Source organism: Chiloscyllium punctatum, chromosome 14 (assembly GCF_047496795.1).
Source record: "Chiloscyllium punctatum isolate Juve2018m chromosome 14, sChiPun1.3, whole genome shotgun sequence".
In the NCBI taxonomy this organism is placed as follows: Eukaryota; Metazoa; Chordata; class Chondrichthyes; order Orectolobiformes; family Hemiscylliidae; genus Chiloscyllium; species Chiloscyllium punctatum.
This window is the reverse complement of record NC_092752.1, coordinates 2,824,119-2,842,491: the sequence shown is the minus strand read 5'-3', so window position 1 is coordinate 2,842,491 and position 18,373 is coordinate 2,824,119. Positions and strand designations below refer to the sequence as shown.

General features: G+C 44.2%; 1 protein-coding gene across 2 annotated transcripts in view; it reads right to left on the bottom strand.

The window, feature by feature from the left end:
• The window catches only part of LOC140485544 (protein phosphatase 3 catalytic subunit alpha), a 303,903-nt gene that overhangs the window by 90,854 nt on the left and 194,676 nt on the right, over positions 1 to 18,373 (bottom strand). For both annotated transcript variants that reach the window (XM_072583759.1, XM_072583758.1), the window contains exon 5: positions 10,904 to 11,049. In XM_072583759.1, the coding sequence (XP_072439860.1) occupies positions 10,904 to 11,049 (146 nt within the window). The remainder of the gene's footprint in view (positions 1 to 10,903; positions 11,050 to 18,373) is intronic.

The window sequence follows — 18,373 nt, the reverse complement described above, 5'->3', positions numbered from 1 at the left end:
GGGATTTTAGAGTCCATGTATATAGATCCCTGAAGTTGCCACCCAGGTGGATAGTGCTGTTAAGAAGGCATACGGTGTGTTAGGTTTCATTGGTAGAGGGATTGAGTTCTGGAGCTGCAATATCATGCTGCAACTATGCAAAACACTGGTGCGGCCGCACTTGGAATATTGTGTACAGTTCTGGTCACCATATTTTGGGAAGGATGTGGAAAAGGTGCAGAGGAGATTTACCAGGATGTTGTCTGGTCTGGAGGGAAGGTCTTATGAGGAAAGGCTGAGACACTTGGGTCTTCTCATTGGAAAGAAGAAGGCTAAGATGGGATTTGATAGAGACATACAAGATGATCAGAGGATTAGATAGGGTAGACAGTGAAAGTCTTTTTCCTAGGATGATGACGTCAGCGTGTACGAGGGAGCATAACTACAAATTGAGGGGTGAGAGATTTAAGACAGATGTCAGAGGCAGGTTCTTTATGCAGAGAGTGGTAAGGGTGTGGAATGCCCTACCTGCCAATGCAGATCAGCTGAAAAAGGAAATGGCCTTGGGAATTTTATTCCTTCTAATGACTTGGGTTCTATTTTTACAGATTAAGCCTGTGAGGGGTTGTCTTTTGGATTAGTGGCTACAATTAGATTCCATTAACATTTAAAGAGGAACTGGGAAATCTGCTCAGCGTCCATCAGCCACACGTATTAAACCTGAATCAGATTACTTTTATTTATTCACAGGATGTGGGTGTCGCTGACCTGCCTGTTGTGAAGGTAGCGGTGAGCTGCCTTCTTGGAGTCACAGCAGCTTCAGCTGTAGGTAGACCCACAATGCCTTTGGGGAGGGAATTCCAGGATTCCGACCCAGTGACAGTGAAGGAACGGTGAGATATTTCCAAATTAGGGTGGTGAGGGGCTTGGAGGGGAACTTGCAGGGGCTAGTGTTCCCATGTATCTGCTGCCCTTGTGCTTCCAGATAGAAGTGGTTGTGGGCTTGGAAGGTGCTGTCTGAGGAGATTAGGTCAACTTCTGCAGTGCATCTTGTAGATCGGAGAAAGTGAGGCCTGCAGATGCTGGAGATCAGAGTTGAGTGTGCGCTGCTGGAAAAGCACAGCAGGTCAGGCAGCATCTGAGGAGCAGGAAAGTTGATGTTTTGGGCATATGCCCTTCAACGGTCTCCTGCTCCTCGGATGCATCTTGTAAATAGTACTCACTGCTGCTACTGAGCATCAGTGGTGGAGGGAGTGGATGTTTGTGGATGTGGTGCTAAGTGGGCTATTTTGTCCAAGATGGTGTCAAGCTCCTTGAGTGTTGTTGGAACTGCCCCCATCCAGGCAAGTGGGGAGTATTCCATCACACTTTCTCCTAGTATTCCATCACACTCCTGAAGTGTGCCTTGTAGATGGCAGACATGTTTTGCAGAGTCAGGAGGGGAGTTACATGCTGTAGTATTCCGAGCTTCTGACCTGTTCTTGGAGCCACTGCATCCATTGGTTGTTTGTGGGATCTTGCTGAGTACATCCTGGCTGCTGCATTGGAAAGTGTTTCTTTGGCTGTGAAATGCTTTGGGTCGTCCTGGGGGGCAGTGATAGGCACAATATAAATTCAAGTTGTTCTTTTATTAAATTCATTCATGGGATGAGGGCATCTCTGGCTAGGGAGCATTTATTACCCGCCCCTAATTGCCTAGAAGCGAGTTAATAGTCAACCACATTGATGTGGGTCTGGAGTCACATGGAGGCCAGACCAGGTAAGGAGGGCAGTTTCCCTCCCTAAAGGACATTAGTGACACAGATGGGTTTTTCCAACAATTGACGGTCGACTTCTGGTTATCATAGACTCTTACTTCCAGATATTTATTGAATTCAAATTCCACTATATGCCATGGTGGGATCTGAACCCAGGCCCCCAGAACATGATCTGGGTCTCTGGATTAACAGTCCAGTGATAATACCACTCTGCCACTGTCTCCTAATTACCTGCCGTTTTAACACTGAAGCACTAGCAGCTCTCAGCAACATTAAAAGCTGAAATACTTCAGCAATTGGCAACAAACCAAATGTTGTGGGTTGGCTTTTCCGATTAGAAAGGGGAGAATGGTCCATGATGATGATGGTTTGTACTGTAGCTAATACAACTTGACCCCAATGACAGCAATCATTCCTGTGATCTGAGGAGCTGTCAATCATCAGGACTGAGCCATGAGCTGACTATCAGGCCCACCAGCCTGTTACAAGAGGAGAGCACCTATTCTCTGTGGTTGGACAGTTCTATCCAAAAGCTTAGAAACATAATTCGGTCATTATCTTATTGTAATGTGTGGGATCTAGCTTTGTATAAACCGGTTGCTACATTACCTACATTATGGGGGACAACATTTCAGAAAACCTTCACAGACTCTCAAACACTTTGGGACATACTGAGATTGAGAAAGATACTACAGGAAAAAAAGATTAAGTCTTTCTTCGCTTTGGTATCAGGGAGGGTGAGCTATCAAAATCAAGTTATAGCTCAGGGCCGATTACAGCTTATCTGCGTCTCAACTTTTGCACGGACTTAAAGGTAAAGTTATAACATTCCAAACCCATAATCACTTCCATCTAGAAGGACAAGAGCAGCAAATATATGGGAACACCACCCCCTGCAAGTTCCCCTCCAAGGGACTCACTGTCCTGACTTGGAAATATATTGCCGTTCCTTCACTGTCACTGGGTCAGAATCCTGGAATTCCCTCCCTAAGGGCATTGTGGGTCTACCCACAGCACATGGACAGCAGCGGGTCAAGAAGGCAGCTCACCCCCACTTCTCAAGGGCAACTAGGGACAGGTAATAAATGCTGGGCCAGTTAGTGACACGCACTTAAACATTGGCCTTGTCAACATTGCTCCACCTCCTGTGAGGAATACACAATTGTACAGTAATCTTTGATGAACCCTCCAAAACCAAGACTCCTCCATATGTGGGCAAATGGCTCAACTGCTCGTGTTCAGCCCCTTGTACTGGATGGCCCAAGCCCACCAATGGGAATTGTTCTCTCTCTCCATTGGATGTGAGGAATGCACAACTGAGCTTGGATCCATTTACCATGGATAGGCTCCAGATACGTTCTCTCACAGAGCTTAATGCTCTGAGACTTTTCACAATTTTATCTGAACCAAATGCTCACTTTCCACCTACTTCTCAATGAGTAAGATCGGTTCCGATGTTCAATGACGGATGTTAGTTCTTTAAGCTGTTTAAAAGACACATGAACACTTTCAGACACTTGCTAAACTTTTAAGGGAAATGAGCTAACCCAAACCTCCTGCCCTGCTCCTGAGTACTCCTGGCTGACCAATCTTCTATTGCAGTGAACGGAGGGGAATTTTACAAGGGGGTTTCCAGGAGCAGGTTACAAATAAAACAACAATCTCTGCAGGAACATGCTGTGCCTTAACCCTTCTACCAGGAATGGTTGCTATTTATAATTGCAATTCACAATCATTTCAGGTGAGGTAAGCATTTTAAAAGGAGTTAAATATGGCAAAAAACCAAGGAAGGAGAACTGGCAGCTGTACAAAGAAATCACAAATTATCCAGGAATCCCAAATCACCACAGTCCAATCCAGTCTCAAACATACATGTGTCCGTGCGCACACTCCTAACGAAAATGCCTAATCAATTTTGTTCCTGTCCAATTCTAGGGTAAGATTAAAACAAGTACACATTGCATCTTTTATTAAACTGAACTACAAGACATAAAACAAGCTTTTCTTTATTTAGTCTAACTTCAAGAATCAACAGCCTTTTTCATGGATTACTTCAAAGAAACATCTTTGGTAAGTCACCGATGTGGTTAACTTGCTGCAGACATTAAATAATTCATGTGTGCTGTCGCATTGAAGAGCTTCAATAAATCTTAAAGTAAAGCAAACTCATAAATATTGATAGTTTTGCAGATTGTAAGTCTGACAAAGAATTATTACCAACTAGTAAATGAGAAAATGAGATGAACAGGCACAGAAACAAAAGCCTTCATTTCTGTTACAGGGAGGTAACTGTTCTCGGAGAAGCTGGGATGTGGAACACAGGTCAGCAACACCTCCAGGTATCCACAAGGACCAAGAAATACTGCCCTCGGACTTGACAAACCTGGCAGAGGTTGTTATATAAAAAAAAAATCACCAACATGACTGACTGCAAACATTTGTTTTTAAGTTTTGTTTTAACTTGGTAGTTACACTGACAGCAAATGCAACAATCTCTTGACTGCATTTAGTCTTTTAAGATAAATGAATGTGGATTATAACAGCTCAGGAAGGGCTCCTCCGACCAGCACCTCCAGGGAAACTGGGGATGCACACCGATGTTGCAACACCCTCATTATCTGGATGAATTTTTAAAAAGTCACATCTAATCTTTTGCTTTTTATTTTGCTTTTTATAATCCAAATCTTTTTCCCTTGCTGGCTCTCTGCAACATAGACTCTCAGATTTCTACAATCATCAGGTTGTTTGAGGAATTCTAATTTGTACTCAATCTCTGGTGCTTAGTTTTAAAACAAAATCTTTGATGTTTTGAAATGTCGGTGGTGTCCGTCATGGGAGAGCGGCTTCTTGGTTTCTCATTCAGTGCCATCCCAGGTGAGCAGCAAACTCAAACTGCCTCCTTCACCCAAAGCCTCCGACCCAATCCTTAAAACGAAACGTGATTTACTTTTTCAGTTGGGTTCCTGACCCAATTTGAAAGCAGCCCACATCAACTTGTGCGTTTATCCCACTGCTGAGGGAAGTACCGAGATTTTGATCACTGACACCTCTTCATTGCTTATCTACAAATTGGGATACCACATGAGCATCACAAACAGAAACCCACATCCTACCAAGGTACTGACAGATGGCAAACACTTGGGGAAAACTAAGCTGTATTATAAAGCAAGTACAACCTGGGTTATTCAGTTTTGGCAGTTTAATTACTTGTGAAAGGGGCTCTCTCTGGCTCACTCTCTTGCTTCTTAACCTTAGTGATCTCTCGTTTAGTCACCCCTCCTAGTTTCATTTCCTTTGGTTCAGTGTCAGATTAAATTTGAGACACCATCCTGAGCTAAAAGTGTCAGATAAACACCAGTGCATGTTATGGGTCACTGACTCAAACCAATGTTCCTGACTTGTAAACCCGCCCATAACCTCCTGAAACTCTGGGTGTGATGTTTGGTGTTTTTTTTTAAAAACACAGTGTTGGGGGAAGAGTACGTGAGGTGATGACAAACAGTCGATGCTCACTGATGAAATATTCCAGGATTGGATTCAGAGCTGAGGGAAGGAGACTAGCTCACTCTATCACAGTCTCCAACACTGACACACTGGATACCAGGCACTGCCAGACAATTACAGCCCAAAGACAAATACCAACGCCTCCCCCCAACTTAGTGAAGGGTAACACCTTGTGAAGGGACCCAGAGTGAGAAACCCAATATATTGCTGACCTTGTCTTGTTGAGGGACAGGGATGTCAGAGGTAGTCCAGTCAAGTTATTTGGCTGGAATTGAGAAATAAAGAGATGATCTCCTTATTGGGATTGCATTGTAGACCCACTAATAGTCAGAGGGAAATTGAGAAACCAATTTTTAAAGAGACCTAAGTTATCTGGAAGAATAATAGGGTGGTTATGGTACAGGATGTTAACTTTCCAAACACTGGGCAGGTGACCGAGGTGTCAGTGGGGGAGCACTTTGGGGCCAGCGACTATAATTCTATTAGATTTAAAATAGTGATGGAAAAGGATAGACCAGATCTAAAAGTTCAATTGGAGGAAGGCTAATTGTAAATTGGAAGGAGGTTAATTTTGACGGCATTAGATAAGAACTTTTAAAAGCTGATTGGGGGCAGATGTTCACAGGTAAAGGGACGGCTGGAAAATGGGAAGCCTTCAAAAATGAGATAAGAGTCCAGAGAAAGTATATTCCTGTCAGGGTGAAAGGGAAGGCTGGTAGGTATAGGGAATGCTGGATAACTAGGGAAATTGAGGGTCTGGTTAAGAAAAAGAAGGAAGCATATGTCAGGTATAAACAAGATAGATCGAATGAATCCTTAGAAGAGTATAAATGCAGTATGAGTATAGTTAAGAGGGAAATCAGGATGGCAAAAAGGGAACATGAGATAGCTTTGGCAAATGGCGTTAAGCAGAGTCCAAAGGGTTTTTAAAAGTACATTAAGGACGAAAGGGTAACTAGGGAGAGAATAGGACCCCTCAAAGATCAACAAGACCGCCTTTTTGTGGAGCTGAAGGAGATGGGGGAGATACTAAACAAATATTTTGCATCAGTATTTACTGTGGAAAAGGAAATGGAAGATAAGAATGTAGGGAAATAGATGGTGACATCTTGAAAAATGTCCATATTACAGAGGAGGAAGTGCTGGATGTCTTGAAATGCATAAACGTGCATAAATTCCTCGGACCTGATCAGGTGTACCCTAGAACTCTGTGGGAAGCTAGAGAAGTGATTGCTGGGCCACTTGCTGAGATATTTGTATCATCGATAGTCACAGGTAAGGTGCCAGAAGACTGGAGGTTGGCAAATGTGGTGCCACTGTTTAAGGAGGGCGGTAAAGACAAGCCAGGGAACTAAAGACCGGTGAGCCTGACATTAATGGTGGGCAAGTTGTTGGAGGAAAGCCGGAGGGACAGTATTTACATGGATGTGGAAAGGCAAGGACTGATTACGGATAGTCAACAAGGCCTTGTGTGTGGGAAATCATGTCTCACTAACTTGATTTTTTTTTGAAGAAGTAACAAAGAGGATTGATGAGGGCACAGCAATCAATGTAATCTATATGGACTTCAGTAAAATGTTCCACGAGGTTGCCCATGGGAGACTGGTTAGCAAGGTTAGATCTCACGGAATACAGGGAGAACTAGCCATTTGGATACAGAACTAGCTCAAAGGTAGAAGACAGAGGGTGGCGGTGGAGGGTTGTTTTTCAGACTGGAGGCCTGTGACCAATAGAGTGCCACAAGGATCAGTGCTGGGTCCTCTACTTTTTGTCATTTATATGAATGATTTGGATGTGAGCATAAGAGGTACAGTTAGTAAGTTTGCAGATGACATCAAAATTGGAGGTGTAGTGGACAGCAAAGAGGGTTACCTCAGATTACAACAGGATCTTGATCAGTTGGCCAATGGCCGAGAAGTGGCAGATGGAGTTTAATTCAGCTAAATGTGAGGTGCTGCATTTTGGGAAAACAAACCTTAGCAGTACTTATACACTTAATAGTAAGGTCCTAGGGAGTGTTGCTGAACAAAGAGACCTTGGAGTGCAGGTTCATAGCTCCTTGAAAGTGGAGTCGCAAGTAGATAGGATAGTGAAGAAGGCATTTGGTATGCTTTCCCTTATTGGTCAGAGTATTGGGTACAGGGGTTGGGAGGTCAAGTTGCGGCTGTACAGGACATTGGTTAGGCCACTGGCGGAATATTGCATGCAATTCTGGTCTCCTTCCTATCGGAAGGATGCTGTGAAACGTGAAAGGGTTCAGAAAAGACTTACAAGGATGTTGTCAGGGTTGCAGGATTTGAGGGAAAGGGAGAAATTGAATAGGTTTTGGATGTTTTCCCTGGGAGTATCGGAGGCTGAGAGGTGACCTTGCAGGGGTTTATAAAATTATGAGGATAGGATAAATAGACAAAGTCTTTTCCCTGGGGTGAGGGAGTCCAGAAATAGAGGGCATAGGTCTAGGGTTGGGGGGGAATATAAGAGAGACCTAAGGGGCAACATTTTCACACAGAGGGTGGTATGTGTATGGAATGAGCTGCCAGAGGAAGTGGTGGAGGCTAGTACAATTGCAACATTTAAAAGACATCTGGATGCATATAACAGGAAAGGTTTGGGGGAATATGGACTGGGTGCTGGCAGGTGGGACTAGATTGGGTTGGGATGTCTGGCTGGCATGAAACAGTTGGACTGATGAGTCTGTTTCTGTGCTGTACATCTCTGCGACTCTATAACCCCACTCTGTCTACCATCTGTGTCTCCAATGCCCCCACATTGGAAGCCCCTCCCAACTTGGCAGACAGAAACGAGTAACAGTCCCAACACTGCAACATCAGTCACTGTCTAACTAAGTTCAGGTTGGGAATAAATCCTTCCTAAGGCCCATCACTCAGTTATTTAATAATCTGTCCAACTGCGATCCATTCAACATCTGTCGTCCCTCAATCCAAAGATGACATCTGATCCCAGTTGTGAGTATCTGCCCTGGACCTTCATGTAACTGAACAGACCAATTTTTAACCCATTGGATTGGGGGTCAGAGGACATCCCTCGGGCAATAGGACCTCTTCCTTCACTCTGCCTCATTGTTAAGGCACCAAGCTCCTCTGTGTGAGGCAACTTGATCAGTTATTTTGAATGATTGTTAGTGATCTCCAGGCAGTCATTAACAGTGATGCTGCTGTGTTTCAAGGAAGGTTTCACAGTGTCTTTCCAATGTTTTCATTCTCTGCCCTGGAACACTGGCTGTTCAAGAGACAGTAAACACAAGCTGGGGCTGAGGGCCCTGCTCAGCATTTTGTCACAGAATCTAGGGGCAGTTTTGCCCTCGTGTTTGTGCAGCTTGCTTCAAGGAGGATGCTACATCTGTTCAATCGTCCTTCCACTGAATCCAGAGAATATAGTGGGGACACTGGAATTGCTGATAGGCTCTCTCTTGCACTCTTGTGTGTTGTTGATGCGTGAGAGATAAACTGTCACTGCATTACAGCAGCAGGATAACGACAAGTGCCCTGCACACTCCATTCTCACATCATCTGAGGTTCCTCGGAAGGACTCTACTTCTTCACCTCTGTTGGCATGGTGACCTTCAGGTTAAACTCACTGCAAGTCGTCCCTCTCTTTCTCTCTCCTGAGAGAGCAGCCCTATAGTCTGCTAAGACTATGGTGACTTACCTTTGCACAAGGTCCTGTGGAAGTCTGTGTCGACAATGCTGTAGTAGGTTAAAAGGCTGAGCTGCTCCAGGGGTTATTCTCATCAGTATTGCCTTTTGAGAGAGGAGGCTGCTGAGCTTCGGGAGGTGCTGGACACATTCCACAGTCTTTCCTTCAATGTACGAGGGAAGTGGAATGATTAATTGGCCAGAGGCGGTTCATAGGAATTCTCTTTTGGCAACACGTAACCCATGAAGGGAGCTCCAAGTTACAACACAATGAGATCAAAGGAGAGCTCCCTTCTCTTCCCCAAGGGAAAACTCAGTTACCAGATTCACTTCTGTGGAATACTGTAACCTCACAGTTGTGGCTCTATAAGACATAAGAGTGGAAACAAGGCCATTTGGCCCATCGAGTCCACTCCACCATTCAATCATGGCTGATGGGCATTTCAACGCCACTTACCCGCACTCTCCCCATATCCCTAAATTCTTGATCTCACAAGGAATTAATCAATCTCTGCCTTGAAGGCATTTAATGTCCCGGCCTCCACCGCGCGCTGTGGCAATGAATTCCACAGGCCCACCATCCTCTGGCTGAAGAAATGTCTCCTCATTTCCGTTCTAAATTGACCCCCCTCTAATTTTAAGGCTGTGCCCACGGGTCCTAGTCTCCCCGCCTGATGGAAACAACTTCCCAGCATCCACCTTTTCTAAGCCATGTATTATCTTGTAAGTTTCTATTAGATCTTCCATCAACTTCTAAACTCCAACGATTACAATCCCAGGATCCTCAGCCAATCATCATGTGTTAGGCCTACCATTCCAGGGATGATCTGTGTGAATCTCCACTGGACACATTCCAGTGCCAGGAAGTCCTTCCTGAGGTGTGGGGCCCAAAACTGGTCACAGTATTCCAAATGGGGCCTAACCAGAGCTTTATGAAGTCTCAGACCAACCAATAGCATGCTCAAGTTTCAGAGTCAGAACCTTACAGGTTCAGGTCCCATCCCAGACAGTAAGCACAATACCAAAATGGACACTCCTGGCACAGAGTTGAGGGAGTGGAGCATGATGAAGATGCCTTTTTTCATCAACACAGGCTCATCAATCAGCTAGATGCCAAAGAAGCAACAGCCACTGTACAGTCAGCATTCATCCTTCAACCAAAGTTACAAAACAAATTATTTGGTCATTATCGCACGGAGGTTTGTGGGATCTTGCTGAGCACATCCTGGCTGCTACATTTTGTACATTATACCAGGGACTACACTTTGAAAATGTTTCTTTGACTGTGAAGTGCTTTGATTGCCCTCTGGGGCTGTGATAGCCACGATATAAATTCAAGTCGCTCTTCCTAACACTGAAGTACTAGCAGCTCTCAACATTATTAAAAGCAGAAGTACTTCAGAAATTGGCAACAAACCAAATGTTGTGGGTTGGCCTTTTCGATTAGAAAGGGGAGAATGGACCATGATGATGATGACTTGTAGCTAATACAACTTGACCCCAATGACACCAATTATTCCTGGGATCTGAGGAGCTGTCAATCATCAGGACTGAGCCATGAGCTGACCATCACTCCCACGAGCCTGTTACAGACAGAATTAAACCCCACAACAAGAGGAGAGCACCTATTCTCTGCGGTTGGACAGTTAAAAGCTCAGAAGCTTAGAGTACCTGCACGCTCTGTGTTTAGAAGCAGCTGAATCTGACTGTAAAGAACTCACTATTCCCGACCCGCAACCCCCAGCCACGCGCCCACCACACCCTCCCCCCTGTCAACGCCCCCTCCCCCCCACTCTGTCAATGCTCATGGTGCTATGTGGATGTTGGATAGTTCAGGTTTTACTGATTCATGGACGAGTTGGACTGAAGGGTCTGTTTCCGTGCTGTGCCTCTCTATGACTCTGTTGTGAAGTAGTCAGCTCCAGGAAGTGAAAACGATGATATTGAAAATAATAAGTAGTGTCACAAACTAACGTGACAGTTATTTACAAGGAAGGTTGCACTTACTTTCTTAATATCATCTAAGGTGTTAACCTCAGGAGACAGACCACCGTGAACACACAGGAACTGCTGATTCATCAGTGCAGCCAAAGGGAGGCAGTCAAAAGCATCCATGCATGCGTCGTATATCCGTTCTGAATATTTAATTTTGCCTATTGGACAGATAGATATCACATTAAGAGTTAATATGATCAAAACCACAAATGCACCAAGTTAATCATCATCAACTCTAACAGAATTCAAGTAGATTAGACAGGCATGTTCTGTCCACCTCCACAGATTGACATACTCTAATATGCTTAAAACCCTTAGCTTGTTTTTAAAAACAATTGTCGTCTAAATAACCAGTTGTAGTGTTGTACCTCAGGTTTTAAGCAAACACAGATGGTTAGCTCAGTTGGCTGGATGGCTGGTTTGTATGTAATGCAGGGTGGTGCCCGCTCTGTCTGAGATGACCATTCTCTTTCTCAACCTCTCTCCTCACTTGAGGCGTGGTGACCCTCAGGTGAAACCACCACCAGTTGCCTCTCTCTAATGAGAGAGCAGCCCCTATGGTCTGGTCAGTCGATGAAATATTCGACTTTAATCAAGCATCCTAAGTGATAGAGGGCCTGGAGAGAAAGTAGGAGAAGGGGACTGAGTTGGAGGATCAACTATGACTACAATGAATGGGCCAAATGGCCTGCTATTTTCTATGTTAAGATGGACTCAGGCATGTTTGCTTCGAAGGGTGAACATTGCAAATAGTACTGTGCTGCGTGGGCTGACTGTCATCTGATACAGTCAGGGATGGTTTGCCAATGCCTTCCATTCTTTGGTCACTTGGGAAGGAAATGCACCTCAGCCCTCAACACTGTCGGTGCTCATCTGAAGCAGACGGTCACCATCCAGACAACTGAGCTCATCACCCCTCCCCTTCCACTACCCACCCCACCCCACCCCCTCCAAAAAAAGACCAGATCACCATCAACAGCTCTTTTCGGCCTGTTCAAGGAGGATGCAAAGCCACTGGAGAAAACGTACAAAAAGATGGTTCCAGAACGAAGAGATCACAATTGTGATGAAAGAGTAACCAGGTCGGGACTTTTATCGTTAAGCAAAGAAAATGTTACGGAGTCTGACAGTGGTCTTTAAAACAATAAAAGGGTTCATTACGGCAGACACAGAGATGAAGATCCCACATGGAAGACGTTCAAAACAAGAAGCCATCAAATAAGGACAGTAATCCGACTGGAAAATCAGGAGAGGACACTTTCACTGGGGAATGGGGAGAATGTGCAATTTGCTCCCATGGGGGTGGGATGAAGGTGAACTGTATGGATACTGTTAGGGGAGGATTGAACAATAACAGTAGACAAGGGTGTGGTAACCAGGTGAGATGAAGACGGGGGTAGGAGAAGCAACATAAATATATCAACCACCCTGAACAAAACAGTCAAAACTACTCAAAACTCAACAGGAGGAGAGACGGCAATGTCAGACTGATTGATCATTTGAAGAAATGTCTATCCCAGTTTCAGATGTAGCATATGGGTCCCTTGGAGAATTACAGATTGCAGAGATGCGTTCAGGTCGAGGTAACGCTGATTTATTCTAGTTCACCACATGATCAGAGAGGGGCAGGTGAATGGAGCCCTTGGATCGGTGGTATTTTTAGAAAGCTGTGAAGTGGATCACTGCTCGAGACAAACATCACTGGCTCCCGGCCAAACCTGATACCTCAGGGAAGCAGCACAAGGCAAAATACAACTTGTTCTTCCAGGGAACTGAAATATTTCCAGAGAAAATTGTGAAATGCAACTTGTTTAAGACATAAATGAAAATAAATACCTAAAGTGAAAGTAATTAAAGCTCGCACATAAGATAGTTGTTATTTCACATTACTCTTTAGTGTAAGGACAAAGGTAGCAATTATCTTCTAGTGACAAAGGAGGGAATTCAGAACGTTAGCAGCTCAAGATATGGCTGATGGGAGGGAAATTATAATTGGATAGAGGGAGGGATGTAGGAGGAGGTTACAGGGCTAGGGAGGGGGTGTAGGAGCTGGAGGGGGTCACAGAGACAGGGAGCGGGTGTAGGGACTGGAAGGGGTTACAAAGACAGGGAGGGGGTATAGAGGCAGGAGGAGGTTACACAGATAGGGAGGGATGTAGGGACTGGAGGGGCTGACAGAGATAGGGAGAGCTTTCATGATAGTGAGGGTTTTTCTGGGCGTGAGTGACGAACATCTGAGCCACTGAGGATTATAAATGATACACTTGGTGGGAGAGAATGCTTTCCAAAAGGTACCGCTCTGAAGGAGGCCGAGCAGCCAATAGGGAACTGACTGGGCCATGAGGTACAATGCTGATCATCGCAGTACCTTCAGATGCAGGGAGTGTGAGGGAGAGCTTTCCAAATGCTCAAGAACTAGAAAGAGTATTGGTGCAAAGAGACTATTTGAAGTTATATTGTCATGGAGAGGAAGGCAAAGCTCATCAAACAGGCAAATGGAATGCTGGCTGCTGTCTCTTGAGGTCATGTTCCAGCTGAGAAGGATCTGGTCAGCCCACGCCCAGAGTCTCAGCACCAGCCCTCAAGAAGAGGTTACTGCTCTTTGAGGAAACTCATGGCCTGGGGTTTCAGCTTACAGCAGCAGACGCTCTTCCAAGTAAAACCAGGCAATATTGATTCCGGCAGAGGGTTGGAATTCTCTTCCATAATTGACAGTTACTAGTGCATCACTAGTTAATATTGGGAAGAGTTTTGTTCACTAATGGATAGAACTCTGATTACAGACCAACAGGTAGACAGGGTAGTGAAGAAGACATTTGATACACTTGCTTTGTCAGTGCAATGAGGATAGGAGTTGGGAAGTCACGTTGTAGCTATACGAGATATTGGTTAGGTCACTTTTCCAATACTGCATTAAATTCTGGTCTCCCTGATGTAGGAAAGATGTTGTGAAACTTGAAAGGGTTCAGAAAGGATTTACAAGAATGTTGCCAGGTTTGGAGGATTTGAGCTAAAGGGAGAGGCTGAATGGGCTGAGACTGTTTTCCCTGGAGCGTCTGAGACTGAGGGGTGACCTTATAGAGGTTTACTAAATTATAAGGGGCATGGATAGGTTAAATAGACAAAGTCTTTTCCCTGGGATGGGGGAGTCCAGAACTAGAGGGCATAGGTTTAGGGTGAGAGGGGAAAGATATAAAAAGAATCAGAGGGGAAACCTTTTCCCACAGAGGGTGGTACGTGTGTGGAATGAGCTGCCAGAGGAAGTGGTGGAGCTGGTACAATTACAACATTTAAAATGCATCTGGATGGGCATATGAATAGGAAGGGTTTAGAGGGACATGGGCCAAATGCTGGCAAATGGGACAAAATTAGTTTAGAATATCTGGTTGGCATGGACAAGTTGGGCCAAAGGATCTGTTTCTGTGCTGTATGACTCAAGGACAATGGTCTCATTGAATGGCAGAGCAACCTGGAAGGGGTGAATGGTCTTCCCTGGTAATATAACTGGATATACACAGAGTCATGGTGGAGCCTTTGGGTGTGCCTGGAGAGAACCATATGGGGTGAAAGTGTGGGCAATAATGACCATTCAATGTCCTTTGGAAATTATCGATTGTCTCAGATTCCGGTCTCACTCTCTCCAACGTACAGGCAGAGTGTTCCAGGCTGTTTCCACTCATTCCATCAAAATAACCCACTCTCGCCTGATCCTCTGCAGCACTTTCTCAAAACCCTAAGGTGGTGTCCCATTGTCTAACAGGAGGATTTCCTCATCTATCTTATCCAAACTAAAGTTAAACACCTTGATCAAACCTCCTTTCAATCTCACGTGCTTCAAAGAGAACATCAATCTGACCTTGTAGCAAAAATCCTCCGTCCTCAAAATCAGTGCAATGTCTCCTTTACACATAATCTCAAATCCTCACATCCTTCCTCAAGTATTGAGTCTAAACTTGGATGCACTAACCAGAGCTCAGCCAAGTCCACAATAACCTTGCTGTTTTGCACTTGATGCCTTTTCAAGCCCCAGATGCCACACACTTTGTGAATCACTTTCAATTTTTTCTGGCACCTTCAAACTCTCAGAACGGAGCTCTCACATCGCTCTGTTCCTGCACACACTCCCAAACTGTCCATCATTAGGTCCACATTGTCCACCCCAACAGTTCAAACAGAAGGTTATACAAGACACTGGTTAGATCGCAGTTGGAGCACTGTGTCCAGTTCTGGGCATTGCACTTTAGGAAGGGGGTCAAAGGCATTGGAGAGTGTGCAGAAGTTTATGAGAATGATTCCAGGATTAAGGAATTTCTGATTTGAGGACAGATGAGAGAAGCTGGGATGATTCTCCTTGGAGAAAGCAAAGCTCAGGGGAGATTTGGTCGAAGCATTCAGACATTAGTCTGAACATAGTCAACAGGGAGAGAATGTTTCCACTTGTTCAAAGATCAAGAACCAGAACGGATAGATTTAAAAGAAGCAAATGCAACACAAGGACAAACATCCCTGCAGCATGGGGGATAGGGTCTGGATTGCACGGAGAGTGTGGCAGAGGGAGGCTCAATACAGACATTCAAAAGGGAATGAAGTGGTTACCGGAAGAGGGAAAATGAGTACGGTTACAGAGAAAAGGCAGCAGAATGGTGGGAGATGCATTGCTCATTTGGAGAGCCTGATTCAATGGGCTGAATGGCCCATTCTGTGTTGCACCAATTCTGTGATTTGTGTCTTTTGCCAGAATGAACCACTTCACAAAATCCCAACTGCCACACGTCTGTCCATTCTACCAGTCCAATCAGAATTAGCCCCACCTGGTAAGACACGGGGGTAAACCCCTCTCCTAACTTAAACCAGCATCACAGAAAAGATTCACCCCATACTGTAATCTGGTAAAATTCAAAAAGCAAAGAACTATCCCAGAGGTCACTAATTAAAGTAAAAATTAACAACTTTATTCTTTAAGTCCAATAGAGAATATTAAAACCAACAATTATTTACAACTCCTTTTTTAAAACCCATCTTTTACCTCCCACTCTACAATACTAGTCTGTTAAAAGATCTTGGTTAAGATATACAAAAAAAATGTAATCATGTTTCAAAACCAGTCAGCTCTTTTGTAGATTTTCCTCCGTAGATTCTCTCCAGGTCAGCCTCGATGTTCTGTTGCACAAACTCCCCGCAGACAGGTACCTTCCAGAGAGCTCTTCAGCTAGCAGTCTACATTTGGTCGTTTTTGACAGTTCTCCCCATGACTGTTCAAAATGTCCACTTTTATACCCCAAAACATCAGCTTGTTTCATTGTTTTTAACATTATCAAAATACCAAATTCAAATTTGATTGGATTTTGGGTATAACTTAAACTGACTGGCCAAATTTGAATTTGTTTTTGTATCATGGCAACCTATCTGCTACTATTTCTTTCGACCAAGTGTTACATTGTTACCTTGCTCAGGATTCTGAGCTTTGTCAGTCCTTGCTAGCTTTTCAACTCTCTTAAAGGTTCATTACACCTCTACATCTTCATGACACCATGACCCCATAGGAGTTCACAGGATTGATCACCATGAAACAATAACATTCTCTATTTTGGGGCCAGTATTTAAGCACACAGAGAGAAAGGTTCTGAACAGAAATGGAAATCAGCCACAATTGTTCTCCTTTCCTTCACTGTTTCAGTGGATGGTTCCTACACAGTTACAAATCTCATCTCATCTCAGTGTGATCCTGTGCAAAGTCAATGGGAGGAAACTTCCAATTTTGATGGAAATAGTTTGGATAACTCCTAGCATGATGCATATTTATTGAAAGTTATTTAAATCTATTCATCTTGAATATTTACGCCAAGGTGGGCTGAAAGAACTGTATCTCCTTCTCAAAACAGTTTGTCAAATAATGCATTCAGAAGCTTTCAGTCTTAAACGTCCTCCCACCCTGCAGTATTCCCTGATCTCTGCTTATCTCCTGTTCTGGCCTCAAACATCTCAGTTTGCTATCCTTCCCCAGATGATAACTGTATCTTAAACTGTCCAGATCTGAAGCTTTAGAATTCCTTCGTGAAACCTCTCCCATTCTCTACCCTTCTTGAGACGTTCCTTAAAACTCAACTCTTTGGTCAAGCTGTTGGCCACCAAGCCTCCAAGCTCCTGTAAGGTTCAGTGGCAAACCAAACAAGGTGCTATAAAAGAAAATGAAAGTTGTCAAACCAATTCTGATTTTTCAGTGGAGTTATTGAAACCCAGTACATTTTACAGGGTGACAAAGCTGAGTTTGCTTGGTAGCCAGTCAGTAAGGTTTGCAAGTGAGAGAGAGCGAGCGAGAGACAGACACAAAGGGGGAGACAGAGGGAGACACACACAGCGAGCAAGAGAGACAGCGAGAGCGACATTACAGGTAGCTCTTTTAGAATGCAGTGGTTGTGTTCCTGTATGACCCCACACTGTATAAAAATCCTGCAATAAAAAGAGCACTTAAAGTACTGGCGATGCAATTGTGTTATCGCCAACACACATTTTAGAAGTTCACCCTTTAGAAACAGTGCCCCCAGTCCATCAATCACCTTACAGCCAATTCACATTGATGAATAGCATGTTTTAGCAGAACAACCTGTAGTTGGTAATAAGTTGTAACACTTTTTTTAAAACAAATTATACACTTGACAGCAACAGAACCCACAAGACTCTCCTCAGGCATTCCAACACACAACAAGAGTCAAGCAAATTATAAGCCACTGTGAATATGCTCTGTAGTTGCAATGTGTGATGCCACTGTGTCCCAGTGTTTTTGATGAATCAAGTCACACTCAGGCACTTTGTGGAGTGCCTCTCTGGAGAAGCACTCAGTGGGAAAGAGAGATGGTCTTGATGCACCTTCAGTGTCAGCCTTCACTTTGACAACGGATTATAACGAACTTCACACTCTGGTTATCTTTCTCCTTGTATCCTTGCCTCAAATATTAGTCCATTTATTTTTTAAAAAATTAAATGTGACTGATCTGGCTGCCTGTTCTCACTTGGGGTGTGCTAGCCATACTCCAAACTACAGTATTATTCCGGCCTTAGCCTGAAGCAGAGGGAGACAGAGATCAGGCAGCAATGGGACAACCTTCGAAACAATGTCAGGCTTTACAAGAGGTTTTCTGGGGACATGATCAGTCACTTCAAACTGTAGCTTTTTACCTGGTTCCTTTGGCGTATGATAAAAGTAGGTCACAGAAACATAGAAGGCAATGGAGCAACATTTGGCCAATCATACCTCTGTCTTTGAAAGTCATCTCATGGCACCATAGCCTGCTTTCCCAAACTGTCAAGTATTTGACCAAATTTCCTTTTGTTTTTAAAGTTTAACCGGTTTTTCTAACCAACCTGTTCAGAGATGTATTACACACCTTTGGAGCAGGTAGGACCCTGGCCTCCTAGTCCAGAGATAGGAACACTACCACTGTACCACAAGTGGGTCCCCAAATTTTAGGAAGGTTGTAGGAG